The sequence below is a fragment of the Elephantulus edwardii genome, unplaced genomic scaffold, assembly GCF_000299155.1.
Source record: "Elephantulus edwardii isolate Elephantulus edwardi_28Jun2011 unplaced genomic scaffold, EleEdw1.0 scaffold00011, whole genome shotgun sequence".
NCBI lineage: Eukaryota > Metazoa > Chordata > Mammalia > Macroscelidea > Macroscelididae > Elephantulus > Elephantulus edwardii.
Genome location: NW_006399761.1, coordinates 28041326 through 28060633, shown reverse-complemented (window position 1 = coordinate 28060633; position 19308 = coordinate 28041326). Strand labels below are relative to the sequence as shown.

The 19308-nt window shown below is 42.7% G+C and overlaps 1 protein-coding gene across 5 annotated transcripts in view; it reads right to left on the bottom strand.

Moving 5' to 3' along the window:
* Nucleotides 1–19308, bottom strand: part of MEIS2 (Meis homeobox 2) — a 189616-nt gene that overhangs the window by 150493 nt on the left and 19815 nt on the right. For all 5 annotated transcript variants that reach the window (XM_006880973.1, XM_006880971.1, XM_006880972.1 and 2 more), the window contains one exon: nt 4598–4709. In XM_006880973.1, the coding sequence (XP_006881035.1) occupies nt 4598–4709 (112 nt within the window). The remainder of the gene's footprint in view (nt 1–4597; nt 4710–19308) is intronic.

Here is a 19308-nt window from a genome sequence, read left to right as displayed (position 1 = left end):
CAACTCTTCTCACTATTTCTTAGTTGTTGGAATTGACGGAAAACCTCATAAGCAGTTCCTTACTTCACCTCTGCTTTACATGTGGACTTCTGAGTTGTAAAACAAGCCAGTGGTAGATGGAATTTGCTCCAGGACTTAAGAACAATAAATGACATAGTTGAGCCTCTACATCTTTGGTTCCTAACCTTTATACTATAATAGACAAAGTGCTAGTCAATAGGCCTTTTATTGTAAGAACTACCTTCTCTCTGTAGCTTGATTTGTGCCACTATTAGAGTCTCTACTTGGAATATTATTGATTTTTAATTTTTGAGTCATGTACTTTTAATTTGCTAATTAAATTTGTGTCTTCTAGGCTGCAACACTTCCATGATACATCTTCAAGGATATGAACATGTATAGCCAAGCACAACTGATAACAATTAACAGTCCATCTAAATTCCAAAATCAATCTCCACAATAGTCTATATGTTTCCTATTGCCAAAGGGGCCCTTTAGAGTAGTGAGAGAAGATCTTCACCCTGAAACCCACAGCGTCCCTTTTCAGCAGGAAGTAGCTAAGAGAATACGCCATCCCCTTTTCCTTATGAATCAGGATGAAGTCTCTCTCAGGGAGGAGTGATATGGAATGGCAAAGGACACACTGACAAAAGAGATCAATCAGAACTGGCTTTGACAAGCACTGTGGCAACTGGACAATTAAAACAGACTTTCAAGGGGAGAGAAAAAGGAGGAACAAACTGGAGAGGAGGGTAGAGAAAATAGTCCAACAATGAATGAATGGAAACACCAAATCTCTGTAAATGTTCATTAAAATGAACAAAATTTAATAAAAAAAAAAAGGTTGCAACTGGTCCATGCAGCATGAAGCACAGTCAGATAAAGAAGACACGTTCAAGGGTCCAGCACATGCCAGTGTGTCTCCCGCCATTAGACATAGCTGGGGGGCTGTTACCCCAAAGACCAAGGCCCTCAGATTGACTGACGATTGACTGTTACACATACTTCAGTATTTCCAAACTTTTCTTTTCCCTGAGAAACAGGGGTGGGGAAAGCCCCTTGTTGAAAGAGGCAAAATACGTATTCAGTACAATCTCTCTGCATATGCTTTGGGAAAGTTAAAAGAATGGCCAAAAGCATTGGTTTGACAATGGCATCAGAGCCCCCAATGAAACATCGCTCCTCACAGATGCACTGATGTGAGAGGCCTCTCTTTTAAAGGGACTTTAAAGGGATTTCACTATCAAGTTCTTGTAAGGGACTAATATTCAGTGAAAGTAGACATCATAGGAAGAGTTGCCCCAATAGATAAGAGTTTTGGGGGGAAACATTACATACAAATAAAGAATAAACTTTAAATATTTGACTAATAAAACCATCAGTCCTTTCTTAACTGTACATCTTACACAGGTTCTCCTTGGAATTATGCATTCTTTTTTATTTTATGCTTAGGTAAGAATTTGTTCTGAAACCACGCAATCAGAATAGTCTGGCAAATTCTCAGGGACACAAAATCCCCCTAATTGTTGACACTCTTAACTAGGAGCTACTGGTAAATTTTTAAATATGTCAGAATTTTAAACTTCCTGGATGATTTAGTCTACTTTATTTGCCCTGAAAATCTGAAAGAATAGGGTTGGATTGAGCTGTAGACGGCTACCTGCTTCTCCTGTGGAGCTGTAAGGTTGCTTCACTGAAGACTAGAGCCTTTGGGATGACTTTTTCTCTCTTTCTTTTCCTTTCTTTTTTTTTACCACAGGTGCCATAATAAAGTGGTGAAAATTGAAAAGGAATGAGGAGAAAGGAATACAGTGCAAATAATAGAGTAGAGAAAGTTTTAAAATATGTATTACTCCTGTCTGTGGGGGAAACACCTCTTTGGATATGTTCTTGACAGATTGAGTTATTGAGTCTATTGGGTATGTATAAAGACATATTTATGGATTTATAAATCTTTTGAAGAGGGCTGTTATTTACCCAGTTGACTAAAATGGACTCAAACTGTGTAAATAACTATTTAGGACATGCGCTACGGGCCAAATGCTGGTACAGCTTACACTTCCATGCCTGCCAGAAAAGTCAGACAGAGAAAACATGGAAAAGCCCCTCTCCACAGTTAATCCGCGGGCTGCACAAAGCCCCAGCTCCACAGGTCTCAGGGATGAAAGAAAGGTTTAGGAGGGCCAGGGCTGGCATGGAAATGTACGTGCAGAAATGCTGCAGCCATACATCTGGGCATTTATTCTGCTTTCAGCAGGAAGAATCCACAAGGAAGGGTAAGTGAAAGGAAGAGTTCAATCCACACCACCGTCTCTGCCAGCCCACTGGTGGGGGCTCAGCAGTTGTTGTTGTTGTGTGCTGTCCAATCACACTGACTCACAGCTGACCCTCCAGGATTGTCAGAGGCTGTAAATCGCACTGGAGGAGATTGACCATCTTTCTCCCTCATAGTTGTTGGTGGATTCAAACTGCTTGCCTTCGGGTTGGCCGCTCAATTCCTTACCACCAGAGCTCCCTGGGGGAACGGTGGGTAGGGAGAAATTAACATGGGAAACTTTACATTGGATCACAGTGTAAGTTACTCATTTTAGTTCTCTGGAGTAGAAATGGGAAGAGGATATGATGAGAAGAATTTTATATTAATAGTTAGGGAATTGGAATTTTAGGTCTGACACTGCACTGAGACCTCCACAAGACAACTATGCCTCATCCTTCTCCTCCATCAAATGGGGTTGAGCATGCTTTATCTGCCACTCAGCGTTTGCTATAAGATGCAACTGAGAGAATTGAAATGTGAGTTCATTTTTGTGGAAATGCTACTTTACAGGTAAAGAAATGTAATAGGAAACAACTTAAGTAGAAAACTTGAGTAATGTGAAGAATATATGACTCCTGGTTACAATAAAGTTCGTGATTAAGTTGGCCTTAGCAAATGTGCAAAAAATCCTAATTCATTGTTATGGAGTCTCAGAGGGGAAGAGTTAGTACTGGGTGCTTCAAAAATCTCTCATCAGGTTACATTCGAGGAAATTGGTCCACCACAATTGTAAACCGCAGGGTCCTTCGGCCATGTACAGACCCTGAGAGCAATAACTACACTACCTCAGTGTTTGTTGATAACATGCATATGTTATTAAAGCAAGAAATAAAAGAGAAAAAGAAACCAACAAACAAGGTGATAGTCCATGACCCCATGGAGCCATGGGGAAATAGATGGCATTTACACCTTCTTTGAAAACATGTGGTGTGCATAGGATTTGCAAAGTCAGGTTTATATTGTGAGTGCAGACACCACCTTAGCTACGGTGCTACAAACAGGCGCACACGCACTGCAAAGAGGAAAGGCTTTTTGGATTTATGCTGCATATCATTTTCCAGTAAAAGTCAGAGGTCAGGGGTTACCTGTTTCTGCCTCAGCTCTGAACTCGTTTACTATTCCAGGCTGCGTTTTTACTAGACTCCAGTTGTGATGAAGTCAGCAACTTTTCTTCAAACAATAAAATGTCTCAAATGCTTAAAATTCTATTTGTCCAAGTTATTCCCAGTGCTAGGAACATACATGAGCCTAAAGACAACGCAAACCTTCTTGCTGTTGTGTGCAAATCAATCACGTCACCCTCACTGTCGACTTGGTGATTCTATTCGAGATAGCCCAGAGAAGTTACAGAGCACAATTTCTCTGTGGTCGAACCGTAAGCACCTTGATGAAACACATCATAAAGCCAGACTTTACAGTATGTGCTGTGAGATCAGAGGCAACTTCAACTTCCACTTCTGTTCTATTATTTTCCGATTGAGAATCCTCCCTTAAGCTTCAATTGCATTAACTGATCATGGAATCCACTACTGTCAATCTCATCAGACACCAAGAAGACAGATAAATAAATGCATATTCACCTTCTTGATGAAGACTAGCTTTGCTTTTAAAATTCTCCTATTTGCTGACGTCAAACAAGTACATTCATGACCATCCACACTCACAGGTGCGTGACTTCGCAGCACAGCCCAGATCAAATCTATATGCTTCCCTCCCTCTCCTCCTGAGCTCACTTTAGTTCTGTCTGGACAATGAAGTCAAGCACTGAAGAGATTTGGATAAGATATGCAGAAGAATAGTTCAGCCCAGTGCAGAGGGAAGCCCAGCTCTGCTTTCTAAAAGGAGCGCTGCTTCGGAAATATCTTCAAGACATCAATAACTTTAAATCTTAATGGGTGTCGCTTCAGGATCCCTTCAGAAGCATCTCAACACAAGTAACAATTGTCCCTCTGATTTGCATAGCAGGGAATTATCAGCATATAACTCCTACACACTGGGGCTTCTTGTTGGCTTTCCCACTCGGCCGGCCCGCAGTCAGCTCCCTGGCCCTAGATTATGGATAAGGTGAGGATGGGCTGTTAGGCAGCTGGGTGGCACAGAAGAATACAAGGGTCAAGGAATACACTAAGATGAACAGATTTCCTAATTAAATGAAGCTTAAGTTCTAGGGGGAAAAAACCCCAAACTATACAAATAGTCACTAACTAGACATTTCTGAGTTTATTTCTAACCCTTAAGGAGAAAACAGGTAGCAAAAGGGAATGAGAATGTCTCTCCTACCTTGCTCACTGCTGTTGTCCCCACTGTGGGAGGTATGCCCACCGCTGGAGGGGCCGGGGGTTCCTCCTGACCGGGTCGAGGCCGTGTCATCATGGTCTCTGTTCCAAGAGGGCTGCGGGGTACAAATCAGAAATCCAAATGGAGCCGTCTGTTACCACTTGCTGGGTCAGGCCTTAGTGTGTAAGGAAAACGTGGAGAGAGGCGCCCTGGGCCCACATACACTAGCCCCTCCCAGCCCCCTTCAAAAGTGGTTCCAGCTCAAAGCAAGGAGGGCAGGTTTCAAATCCACCAATTTCTTCTTCCAAGCTAAAAGAGTGTGTACAAAATAGGGGCGTGTTTTGGGTTTTTTTATTAGTAATTTTTTTTTAATCCGTTAGTAATTGCAAGGAAAACAGAAACAGTTCAGGGAAAGAGAGGAGAAAAAAAAATGCCACCACTTGATTCTGACTATATTTTTAACATCAACAAACCCTCTGGCACAACAGTCTGCCAGTCGCCAAAGGTGCAATGGGAGTTGGTGGTCTAGAGAATTGTGGTTTATCGAGGTCTCTGCCTTATCCGAGAAGACAAACATGGCAGGGCTTTTAAGACCTCACAATTAGGCCTGTATCCATAATAGCTCATGTGTGTCAGCTGTTTGCTGGGTGGTACATGGCAAATGGACCAGGCATAGGGACAAAAAAAGAAATGAGAATAACAATAGATTCACATGGACTGGGTGCACCCAGCCCCACGCTGAGCCTTCTTGTACTACTGAACAGAAAACAGATGTGTTCCTTATCACTGGATGCACTTGAAAGTCACATTCAGATAGGAAAAATTGGCCGTACGTGAAATTTGTGAGGAGAAACAATCATGGTGACCCTTCTCCCAAATCTCCCTTTATCATCAGAAAAGATTTTAATCAGCTTCTAGAACGAGCTTTCAAAAACAGCCTCAGAAGTCAGTGGTCACCCTGCACAAGCGAAAGTGCAAAAGAAAAAGCTGATTCTTGACCAGCAAGGGATCTGGTCCTCAAGATTACCAATGGGGCGGCAGGATGAGCTGGGATGCAAAGTAGGCTCACATCACCCGGCCCTACAATGTGGTGTCTCAGGGCTGTGGCCTAGTCAAGTTCACCGGCCCCTCCCCCAACCTTTTTAACAAGTCTAGTAAAATCAAAGCATTCTTGGCTTATTTCTTGCAAAGTATTTTCCTATTCTAGAAAAGATAAGAAGAACAGAGGAGATGAAAATATTTTAGACACCCAGGGAGGAAGAGCCCATCAAAAAAGGCCCAATCCCTCAGAATCAAAGAGGAAAGATTCCCTTCTCATGAAAAGGGTGCTTTCCCTGCTACACAACTCTATCATCCTACCGCAGCCTGAAGAAATGAAAGTCACAGAAAGATACTCCGCTTGTATGTTTGACTCAACCGTTATGCATAATCTTAAAAAAAACCCACAGTGCTAATTGATCTGCTGCTTCTGTGATTGAAAGATATGGAGCTGTGAAAGAAATGCTTCTTACAAACATGCATTCTGCAGCATGCCAGAAGAATGCCGTAAGACGTAATCTGGGACACATGCTCAGAATGCAAACAGTTAATGCATAAATTTTCAGTTTGTACAACTGCAGCTCTAAAAGGGGGACTTGTTTATTCAGAGCTCTGCAGAAAGAATGGTACAGCACTCAGGGGGCAGACAATGCCAGGCACAAAACCCCGGTGCCTCTACATGTACAAGGATGTTTTTCTATGTGCTACAAATCCCACTTGAAAATATAATTAGAAGGAGAAAATGGCAAACTATTGCATTAACTGTAATTGAACAAAAGACCAGCAAGGCATGTGGGAGGCTGCAGGCACCCGTGGGAGTTTCGGGATGAGAGAGATCCTGCGAGTGACATCTCCTGGGCACCCTCATTTTATTTATGTTGTCCCTCACTACTATTGTTGACTGGTGATCTGACTTGTAATTAATAGAAGAGCCAGTGGTAACAAGCTAAAATATAGAGCAGCCGACTAGACTCACCTCATCAGAAGCATGTTTGTTAATCTGATTAAGACCGGGACTCCAAAAAGGTGACTTAGAACCAAAGAATTATTCCACTTTATACAGGAAGCTGTCCTCCTTTATGCTACAACAGACCTGATATATTCACTATCTTTTAATGAGCTCCACTGATTTATTCAGCTCCGCACCACTCCCTCCCCCACTTTTCTACTGTGCAGGATGTAGATTAATTCAATGCTTAATTGTTTAGTAAATTCAATTTTCCACATTCTATTCTGCATAGCTTTAGCTAAGGTTCTTAAATCTTCAGCAGTGAGCCCTGAGCCCAGTGTTTGTGATCTGTGCCTACCTTTTTTCATCACCATTTTTCTTCATCCACCACTTAATTCACCATGAAAAGATTTTCCTTGCTGGAAATTCTGATTCCACTATGATCTGTGAGGCATTCCAATTCATTGCATTTTCATTGTGTCAGGTCTTAGATGCTGGGTTCCTCTTTTCTCACAGCTATGGCCACATTACACAGGCATTCATTCGAGAAATGTTGGATTCCACCTCAGTTTATCCAAATTTCGTGCAACCTATATGTTTAAATTTGTGTGTTCGCCCAAGGTGGGAGCCAATATTTTCCACCTAACACCCTGCTTCTCACAGCCTCACTTCTGGAAGGTCTGTAAACGTGGAATGCACCTCTCTGAAATGAAATTTCACTTCTGTGGTCCTTTCTTGAATTAGCATTTTGTGTATTAGCATTTCAAGAATGGTGTAGTCATATGAAACTGAGCATTAAAAGCAATCCACAAGGTTATCAAAACACAGCAAGAATTATGTTTAGTTCAGTTCATTAAGCATGATTAAAGCCTAAGCATTAAAAATAGCTCATGAACTCTTCCAGTATAAATATGTAAGACAGCCCTAATCAGAAAGAACTCCCCCAAAATCCATCTACTCGGGGATCTCAGTTACAACAACATGTCTCCGTGACTATATGTGGTTTCATCAAACAAGATCATTATTATCTTTCAATAAAATATGTGCATACGATTATGTACATATATCTGTGAAGTTGTGAGGTGCTTGGGGCCACTTGCAAAAGAAGGCTGACAGAATAAAATCAAATGAAGCACTGCATTAGAATCATGGTAACCCTTAGTCATGCTTCTAAATTAAGTCCAAAAGGCGTGTTACTTCAGTGTATATAATTCCAATATAAGCAATGGCTACATTCTTTTCATCCTTTGGAAGTGCGCCAAGATAAGAGACTTCTTTATCTTCTTAAAGTCCACAGATATTTTTACTGGAAGTCTTTAAGATTTATTTGAATAATATTTGTACATTTTTGTTATTGTAGTATACCATTGGGTTAGAACTGATCAATAGCTGACCCTCCAGTGGGTTTTCAGAAGCAGTTATGCGCATGAGAAGAGACTGTCCACTCTTCTCTGCAGAGCAGCTGGTGTCCTTGAACTGTGTGCCTTTGGGATTGCAGTACCGCTTTTTGCCACTAGGCCACCAGAGCTCACCACTATGTACATACATTGATTTTTCTTCTGCTTTGAGAATCGTTGTCACAACTTTTCCCAAAGGCGTATGTGATTCTCCAAAAGTAGAAGTTACTGGTGTAGACTGGTGAACCACAACTGGAAGGGGCCGTGCACTGTAACTCCGATTGTCCTTCAAACTAGAGCACAGAGAGCTCAGTAGGAGAACTAGCCCTTCCGTGTGGAGACCGGGCCTTGGCCCGAGCCGCTCTCGTCTGTCCGTCACTAGAGGGTCTACGTTGCTATGATGCTGAATGTGTTTCAGTGGAGCTTCCCATTTGAGATGAGCCACCAAAGGGAACCTTGCCATCAACTTTTAAATTCGCAAACCACCTCATGAAAATTCTACTGATCACCAGCACTTGATTCAGAGCCAACTCATAGTGACCCCAGAAGACAGCAGAACTCTCCATGGAGCTCCCAACCCTAAAACCTTCGCAGAATCAGTTGTTGTTGTTGTTATGCGCCATTGAGTCACTTGCACCTTATAGCAACCCTATGCACAACAGCTCTGAACCCTGTTCCATCCTGAGTCAACCTCATTGTCTCTGACACACCTACTGCTATTACCCCAGTCACTGAATCAATCCATCTCATCGAGGGTCTTCCTTTCCTGCGCTGTCCCTCCACTCTCCCAAACAGGATGTCCCTCTCCAAGGACCAGTCCCTTCTTGCAACATGCCCAAAGTGTGTCAGACGAAACTTTAGAATCCTTGACTCCAAAGAGCAGTCTGGTTTCACCCTCTCCAGACAAGCCTGTTTGTTCTGTTAGCAGTCCATGGTATATTCAATACCCTTCTCCAGCACCACAGCTCAAAGGCGTCAATTATCTTTCTAACATCCCTAGTCATTGTCCAGTTGCCTGATGCATAGTAAGTAATTGCAAAAACTATGTATGTCCTGTATCAGGCGCACCTTAGTCTCCAGACTGACATAATTTCTTTTCAGTACTCTGGAGTTGTTGTTAGGGACCTTCAAGTTGGAACCTACTTATAGCTGACCTTCAAATGGGTTTTTCAGAGTCTGTAAATCTTACAGGAGATTACCCATCTTTCTTTCTCAGAGAAGCTCGTGGATTCAAACTGCCTGCCTTTGGGTTAGCAGTGCAGCTCCTTACCTCTAGGCCACCACTGTCAGATCCTGTTCCCACCGAGTGGCTAGTGCTAGCAGGTGAGCACCTAACCACCAGGCACCAGAGCTCCTTGGGTTATGCTCGGAACTCAATAAATACTTAGTGAACTACTGTTTCACCAATATCCCAATAAACTGGAACTTTAAAAACTAGCTGTGTTTTCCTCAGTAAAGTTTATCCAAGGGTCATTTCCCTCCCTTCTTCCCTTGAGGAGGAATGGCCACCAGAGGGTAGCCTGGTGAATAAGGAGTTACACTACCAATCCAAAGTCAGGTAGTTCAAACCCACCAGTTGCTCCATGAGAGGAAAATGGACAGTCTCCTCCTGCGTGATTTACAGCCTCCACAATCTGACTGAAGAGCCAACTCCGAGTTGGTTCTGACTTGACGACAATGAAGTGGGCTGGGTCTTTATGACTTCTTTGTCCGTTACATTTTAAACGGGGAGATACTTCAGGATTTGGTGCCTCTTATCAATTTCCATGTTTTCTGTGGCCAATTGTTTTCCTAATAGTTTGAATTGTCACCCATCTGCAGTTTTTCTGGATCTCTTTTTTGGTCTTTAGACTTTGCACGTCCACATACCTACTAACCAAGCTTTCTTTAAGAAGACTTAGGTGGTAAAACAGTGAACATGCCAGGCTGTTAGCAGAAAGGCTGGTGTCTAAGCACCTGAAAAACCACTTGGTGGTTAACTCCACTGAAAAAACCCACGAAGGTCGTCAGGGCTCCTCTGACACATATGGGGTCACTGGGAGCCAGAGTTGACACGGCTTCTCAATCTTTACAGAAGCAGACAGCCTCACATTTCTCTCAAGAAGCCATAGTGGATTGAAACCACTTCCCTTTCAGTCAGCAACTCAACGTGCAGCACACAGCACCACCCCTCTCACTGGCACTCAACAAATGTTTGCTGAAAGAAAGACGCAGGGCCCACGGTCGGAAACCCAAAGCCCTTGAGTCAATTGTCCTCCCATCTCCAGAAGCCCCAACTCTGTGGTGTTTTTAGTCAATATTCTGCTGCTGCTTCTTCTAGGATCATGTTTATCTTTGCATCTGCCTTGGAAGGTCTTGCATGCCTAACTCTCATCACATCTCTGATGTACTCTTTAAAGTAAAACCCAGATAGCATCTCCTCCAGAAAGCCTTCCCTGATACACACAGGCTGCTCCTAGCTCTTGGAACATCCCATGCTCACCTCTGTCACTGCACTTACTCATTGCTTTGTGTCTCCTCAATTTCACCCTATGAATGTTTTAAAGTCTGGGACTATATCCTGTTCATCCTAGGAAACTTCCTGTATCATGGTGGATGCAAATACATGTTTTATTTTTTTAACAACTTAACCTAATAACTTCACTAATAAATAGGGGACCCTGTGCATAATCTCTTAAACTCTCACTTAAAAAAGACTTTCACAAATCAAAACAACAGTGAGATACCATCTCACTCCAGCCAAAAGAGCAAAGTCCAATAGGACAGCAAACAGTAAATGCTAGCACGGATGTGGTGAGACTGGAACTCTCACACACACTGATGAGAACCACTATACACATAGGGTGGGTGATATAACCACTGTAGAAGGCAGTCACACATTTCCTCAAAGAGTTGAAAAAAATATCATTTGGCCAATCCATTTCACTACTGAACTACACACCAGAGAAATGAGAGCTGTCACACAAACGAACAGATGCACATCCATGTTCACTGCAATACTATTCACAATAGTGAAGAGAGAGAAACCACCCAAGTGTCTGTCCATGAACAAATGGTCAGAGAAACATAGTACATTCACACAATGGAGTACTGTGCAACAGTGAAAAAACAATGAAGAGCTCATGTAACTTGGATGAGTCTAGAAGACAGTAAGCTGAGTGAAATAAGTCAGTCAAAGAAGGGCAAATGTTAAGTAAAATCACTGTCATAAAAATCTAAAGAAAGGTTTGCATACAGAGAGAATAATTTCAGTATGATTATCAGGGAGGGGAAAGGTGGGGGTAGAAAATGAATTGACAGAAGAAAACACTTATTTGAGATGGCTAAATGGTAGGTAGGGCTATGCATCAGAGATCCAGGCAATGACTATGGATGATAGAAGGAGAATTCATGCCTTTGAGCTGTTATGTTGGAGAAGAGTATTGGATATACCATGGACTGCTAAGAGAACAAACAGGTTCATCCTAGAGAGGGGTGAAACCAGGCTGCTCCTTGGAGGCAAGGATTCTGAAGCTTTGTCCGGCATACGTTGGATATGTTGCAAGGAGGGACCAGTCCTTGGAGAGGGATGTCATTATTGGGAGGGTGGGAGACAGAGCAAGAGAGGAAGACCCTGGATGAGATGGATTGATTCAGTGACTGGGGTTATGGGGGTAAGTGTGTTAGAGACAATAAGGTTGGCACAGGGTAGAGCAGGGCTTAGGGCTGTTGTCCATAGGGTCACTGAGTCACAGGTGACTCAACAGCACATAACTACAATGACAAAGGTTAGGGCAATGTAGAAGCAAGGGATACTCAGATATTGTGTGAATTTTAATTGTTTATGGGACAAAATGTACATAAAGAGAAAAAAAAATCCAAACCCCCCCCCACAAACACAGTTCACCAAATAAAATTTATAAACTAAAAAAGATAGTTACACAATTAAGAAACCTCTCACATACATAGGTTCACACAAGCACTATTACAAAAACATTAATATTTCATTGTAACACATAATCAAATGTAAATTTAGAGCTAGCTAGATCTCACTTTGAAACCTGCCTCAGCCACTCAGTGTTACAAGAGTCACACCCTCTCTTAGCCTTAATGTCTTCGTCTGTAAATGTGAGTTACCTATATACACCCTTGTAGATATACTGTGTGTAAAATGCCAAGTATGCGGTAAGTACTCAATAAATGACAATGACGATACTGTTTATTGCAACATGTGTTGACCTAGTCAACCCAGGAACATCTACATACAGGTGCGCTCGGTGTATAGATCTTCTGGGAAAGATGCTTAACTCAAACTGGCTTCCTGCTTAGTTGAGTATGCCTTGGGCTATCTCCCAGCTGGTGCGTGCTGGGGAATGCAAACTGATCTTATTTTTGCCTTGGAATAACACGATTTTACAGGTGGTTTGCTCCTCCCAACCCCATCAAGTTTCATTTGATACCTAATATTTATAAATTACATTACAGTATACAAAACACTTCCACATTCCTTCTCCCTGGGCCATTCATCACATCAGGCTGATGCCACAGTCACGTTTTTCAAGGGTTTTGTTTGTTTTCCCACCTCTATCCTACAGTTCTCATTAAAAAAAAAAAAACCGGTCATTGAACATCTTGTGATACGGATTCTCAAGAGGTTGGCTAGCAGCAACCATAGACACTGAACAAGTAATTGTCCGGCACAAAAATCTCAAGCCTGTCTGCACCTAACTGTACAGTTTTCTCTCTGGGGAGGCATATTTACTCTTTCAAACTACAAGGGTCTCTCTAGGGAGTGATCTCCAGTGGCCTAAAAAAGCTGGCTCATCTCCCAAACTGAAGAACCAAACGCCTCCAGATCAGAAGTGTCACACAGCTCACACAGGACACTCAGCGTTGACAACGCACACAATACTCTCAGAGTTCCCAGCAAACACAACAATCACAGCATACTCAACGCTCACAGCACACCCAGCACTCACAGCACACACAACACTCACAGCACACACAACACTCACAACACACTCAGCACACTCAGGGCTCACAGCACACTCAGTGCTCACAGCGAGCACAATGCTCACAACACACACAACGCTCACAACACACTCAGCACACTCAGGGCTGACAGTACACTCAGCGCTCACAGCACACTCAGTGCTCACAGTGAACAGAATGCTCACAGCACACACAACACTCACAACACACTCAGCACACTCAGCACCCACAGAACACTCAGGGCGCTCAGCGCTCACAGCACACTCAGCACTCACAGCACACTCAGAGCTCACAGCACACTCAGCGCTCACAGTGAACACGATGATCACAACACACACAGAGCTCACAGCACACTCAGCGCTCACAGCACACTCAGTGCTCACAGTGAACACGATGATCACAGCACACACAGAGCTCACAGCACACTCAGCGCTCACAGCACACTCAGCGCTCGCTCACAGCACACTCAGTGCTCACAGTGAACACGATGATCACAGCACACACAGAGCTCACAGCACACTCAGCGCTCACAGCACACTCAGGGCGCTCAGCGCTCACAGCACACTCAGCGCTCACAGCACACACAGAGCTCACAGCACACTCAGCGCTCACAGCACACTCAGTGCTCACAGTGAACACGATGATCACAGCACACTCAGGGCGCTCAGCGCTCACAGCACACTCAGCACTCACAGTGCACTCAGCGCACACAATGCTCACAGTGCACCTTTGCTGGATCACCACTTGCTCCTTCACCACTTCTGCACATGGGCACACGTCCTCTGCAGGCAGATAAACCATGGTGGATGCCTCCAGCCTCATCATCAGGGCGATGCCATCTAATTAGCCATACTCCCTGGACTGGTGTCTTTTGGGTCTTCAACACAAACACCCAGCAACACTTGTATACTTGTTGGAGGAAGAACATAGCACTGATGCCATGAAAGGAAAAGTGAAGCCAGAAACTCCTCTCTGGAGAAACGAGGACAAGGAAGGACCCCGATACTGCTATGAGACGCTCACGGAGACCTGTCTGGTGTACTTGAAGTTGGGGGAACGCACAAGTATTGATAAGATTTTTTTTTTGCCCCAGAAGGACATTTAAAGTCAGATCAGCTTAAACTCTTTAAAATTTAGAGTGGTATTTATTAGCATCTGGTTGATGATAAAAACATACCATATTGTTATTCAGTTCACTAAATCAATACTTATCGGACCCATATCATTTGCCAGGGAGCTCTGGTGACCTAATGCAAGAAGCTGTGCTGCAATCTTGAAGGCATAAGGCTCAAATCCACCAGCTGCTCTGTGGGAGAAGAATGGGCAATCTATTCCTGTGCGATTAACTGCCTCTGAAAACCTGCCGGAGGGTCAGCTATGGTTCAGGTCCAATTCGATGGTACACAACAACTACAAATCATTTGCCAGGAAGACTCAGGGATACAACCCTTACCTTAGATTTGGGAGACCATGTTTGATTCAGGCTTATGAATCGGGTTTATTTCATGCACAGTTACCATCCATCTATCACCATTGGAGGCTGGCATGCTGCTCTGCAGCTCTAAAGGCTTCAGTGGAGCTCACAGACCAAAGCAGACGCAAAGGAGAAAAGCCTGGCAATCTATCACCATGATCAGCCAGGGAAGGCCCATCGTGCACAGGGGTGCAATGAGTTGGCGGTGAATTCTACTTCATGTCCTCACCAGGTCTAATCAATGAGCATAACCAAACACGCTCCCTTTGAGGCGATATTTTTTTTTCAACTTCAAGTTAGTTCAGGGAGAGTCATTTATATGGTTTTAAATCCTAACTATCATTAACCAAAATTTATTTCTCAAGATAAGTTTAGGTAGTACTGTGTTTAAAAACCAAATAAATAAAAGACAAACAAACAAAAATACACCAAAAAAACCCATAAGGTGTAACTAACTCTCTTCCAACTTTTAAAAAGGTTGTTGTTGTTGTTAAGTGTTCTAGCATTGAAATGGATTCATAGCTGACCCTCCGGCAGCTTTTCAGAGGCTGTAAGATGCATGGGAGGAGAATGCCTATCTTTCCACCAAGGAACAACTGACGGATTATAACTGCATGCTTTTGGGTGAGCAGTATAACTCTTTACCCACTCAGGAGGCCCCCAAAGCTCCCTGGTAAAGCCCCACAGAAATGTACACATGTTGCAATGTGCTTAAGGATAGCCTTTGACCTTCTATGAAACAGTCTAGAGAATCCTTTTCAAAGGTTCACACACCATCCTATTGAAAGAAGATAGAGTGGAAGGAGGTAAAGTTTGGCATTCAGCTGACTGGCCAGGTCTGAGGCCTCTGGAGTGGTAACCTTGTTTCCACATTATCTCCCTTGAATACAGGTCACCAGAGTTGCTTCAGCTTTCCTTCTTTCCCTTCCCCATTGACTCCCCCACTGCTCTGGTCTGCCAAGCGTGGACCCCTGGATCTTGTGGAAAGGCCAAACAACAAACTCTGGTGACTCGGGGCAGATGGTGAATTAGTGGTAAAACCATGGAAAGCCAACATCTCACCTAAGAATCCCACCTAAGAGCTCTGGGAGCTTAGTGGCAAGAAGCCAAGCTGCAACTGCAGTCCCAAAGGCACATGGTTTGAGGCCACCAGCTTCTCTGAGGGAGAAGGATGAGTAGGCTCCTCCCATGTGATTAACTGCCTCTGAAGACCTGCTGGAGGGTCAGCTATGTGTCCGTTCCAACTCTCTGGTACACACCAACATCTCAGATTCTGTGGTTCTCATGAGACACCATATTTCCTCTTCTCGCTGGGCCAATCTTGCTATATTTATTACTATGGACTTTAATCCAGAAACGTCTCTCCTCTGTTATCTGATTATTGCTACATTACGGCCATCACTATGCTAAAACAAAGCGAAAATTTGACATACAACCTAAGTATGTCTACCTCGGCATCAAATAAGGTAGATCTGTAAGTTAAGAAAAAGAGTTCTGATGGCACAGTGGTTGAAGATTCTAGATGCTTATGGGGAAGGTTGGTAGTTCAAGTCTACCAGTCACTCCACAGGAGAGTGCTGTGGCTGTCTGCTTCTGTGAAGAGTTACAGTCTTCAACAGAACCATGTGCAGCTCTACCATGTCAGCTCTACAGGGTCACTCTGAGTCAATCAACTTGATGCTAGTGGGTTGTAATAACTAAGAACTCTGGTGGTTGTTTTAAGATGCTGTCTTGATGTTGTTATTTGTAGCTGAGACACAACTGCTTAATAACTGACCCTCCAGCAGGTCTTAAATTATATGAGGCGAAAATGTCCATCTGAATATCAGGATCTGGCTGCTCAGCCAAGAGCAATGGCCTCGGGAATTTCAGAACCCAGCACCAGGATCATCATCTCAGGACGCCTGAAAATCCTACTCCCCCAGCCTGGGTGTCCATGGGGTCTCCACAGTGACTCTGTCAGCTCTTCAGTGATTCACAGAGTTAATTCACACAAGAAGTTAAAAATGAATCTATAGGGCTCTGGTGGCCTGGTGGCCTAGTGGCAAGAAGCTGCACTGCAATCTCAGAGGTACACGGTTCAAATCCACCAGATGCTCTGCTGGAGAAGGAGGAACAATCTCCTCCTGTATCAGCCAGATCTGATTTGATGGTACACACAAAAAATATTGAAATGAAATAAAATTTTTAAAAAATGAATCTATATACATTGTTTTTCACACTGGACATTTCCACTTGAACTTTATGAGCTTTGTATGTAAACCAGTACAAAATTATTACCTAACTTCTGAGGCTTCATCTGACATGCTTTGGGCATCTTGCAAAGAGGGACCAGTCCTTGGACAAGGACATCATGCTTGGAAGGGTGGAGGGACAGAGAACGAGAGGGAGACCATCAATGAGATGGATTGATACAGTGACTTGGGTAATGAGGGTAGGTGTGTTTGAGACAGTATAGTTGGTACAGGATAGAGCAGATTTCAGGGCTGTTGTACATATAAGGTTGCTATGAGTTACAAGCGACTTGATAGCACATAACAAGAACAACTTGAGAGGAACTGAAAACCATTATACTGAGTGAACTGCCTCAGTCCCACAAGGACAAATACTGCATAAAAATCATTATTAAAGAATGAGTATGAGATCCAAGGGTGGGGAGGGTGGAAGCAGATGGAGGAGGATATGCAGGAGGTGGGGATTAATCATGAGGTCATACAATTTGATGGATGGAGGAGTGAAGAAAATGGGAATGATCTGGTGTGAAAAACAATGTATTTTAATTTTGTAAATATACTAGTATTAAAAAAATATGAATCCACACTACAAACCCAAAATCTATAGCTAGAAAACACAGTCCAAAGTATTCTATAAATTTTCTCAACATAAATGCATAACACTGATAATTTTTGCTCAAATTTTCAACACAGACGTCAATGCTCATTTCATCCTAGGTAACATTGTTGTTTGTTGTTTGATGCCATCGAGTTGTAGACGACTCATAGCGACCCTATGAACGAACGGCCTGAGCACTGTTTGTACATAGAGTTTCCGGAGGCAAGCCATTTCGAAGTGGATGCCGCTCCTGCTTCCAGACAGTAACATTACCGTGGTCTAAAAATATAATGCACACTTCCAGTATGGAAATACGTTAAGATAAATTACAAGGGAAAAAAAGAATTATAACCATAGTTATAGTGAAACTTCAGCCAAGACTTGCCAATCAGTTTACCAAAATCTCAAAACTAAAAAGTAACGAAGTGTTCAGTAATTTAGAGAGTACTCGTGCGTCACAGTCGGGTCAGGCACTTAACAACAGCAACTTGTGTACCGAATGTCCAAATTCTACTAAGCAGTTTGTTGTAGAGAAAAAGCTCATGAGGAGAAGATAAAAACTCAGTATACTAGTGATTTTTTTTTAATTATTTAGGTTTTAATCTCATCTTTCTGTGTTAAGGTACCACAGATCACATGCTATTAATAAAAGCAAACCACTGCAATGATTTTAAACACTGCATGCCTCTACTCCTGAAATTGTACCTGTGATCAGGGAATTAAATATTTGGGAGCCAGAGGAAAGCCTTACTGCAGCAGGCACCACTACATGTCTGAATATTTTTATCTAAATATTTCAAATTATATTCATCCCTTATCTGCTGAGAGCTAGTTGTTTTTAATCCTTTCTGTTGAGGGGCTGAGGAACACTTTCTCATCCATCTATGGCTATCAAATCCTTTTCATCAAAGTGTTTGCTTCCCAATGCTTTATTTTATGTTTGTATCCGAGTGCTCAGTGTTCCTTGTTCTGCAAACAAATGAAGATTAAAATAAACTCCAAAGTGTCATATATAAAGCAACCTCAAACCACAAACTTTCTCGACAGCCCCCTCACCAAGAGAAGATCCGTTCCAGTAACTCCAAAAGCCTGGTAGCCTGAGTACCAGCATATAGTAAGACCCTGTAAGCAAAAAGATCTTAATACGAAGCATTTACTCCCAGAAATCTGGGCAAGGATTTACTTAGAACAAGTTCTACATGTATTTGTCATCTAAAGAGTCAACTTGCAATAGTTCTTTGCACAACCTTAATAAGACACATGAGTGACTGGTCTCTTTTTACACCACTGAACCAGCAGTGCAATGGTGACACTACTTACGAGGGACTGAAATGGGATCTTCTAAAATGTTATCATTATAAAATCACACCCATCACCACCACCCTGTTCTCTCTCTGCTCTTCCCAGGTCAAATTTGTCTTGTTAAAGGTTAGGAAGGTGGCATGCAAACAAGAAGGGAAAATATTACTGAACATATTTTTCATTGATGATTTATTATAATAGATACTTTACATGTATGCTTATTTCATTCTTAAAGTAACTCAAGGAGCAATGATCTTTTCACCCCCATTTTATTGATGATGAAACTGAGGCTTCACAGGTGAGTGACTTGCCCTCTCTTAGCAAACTAAGTCTAGATTCATAGTCAGATCATTCTGATTCTGAAGTATGTATCCTTCATGGAGACACGTCTTGCCTCAAAAGATGGAATCATTTGTGAAGGCAGTTTGGCACTTCCTCGGAAAGCTGAACATAGAAATTCCACATAACCCAGCTAGCTATCCCACTGCTTGGAATATACCCCAAGAGAATGAGAACTGAGGCACAAATAGAGACTTGTACACCAATATTCATAGCAGCATTATTCACCATCACAAGAACATAGAAACAGACCAGATGTCCAGCCACAACTGAATGGATTGAGAAACGACAGTACATTCACATTTTGGAATACTATGCAGCACACAGGAGCAATAATTTTGTAAATGTGGGATCAAGATTGGTGGAAGATCTATCAACAATCTGCATTATGCAGATGACACAACGCTGCTTG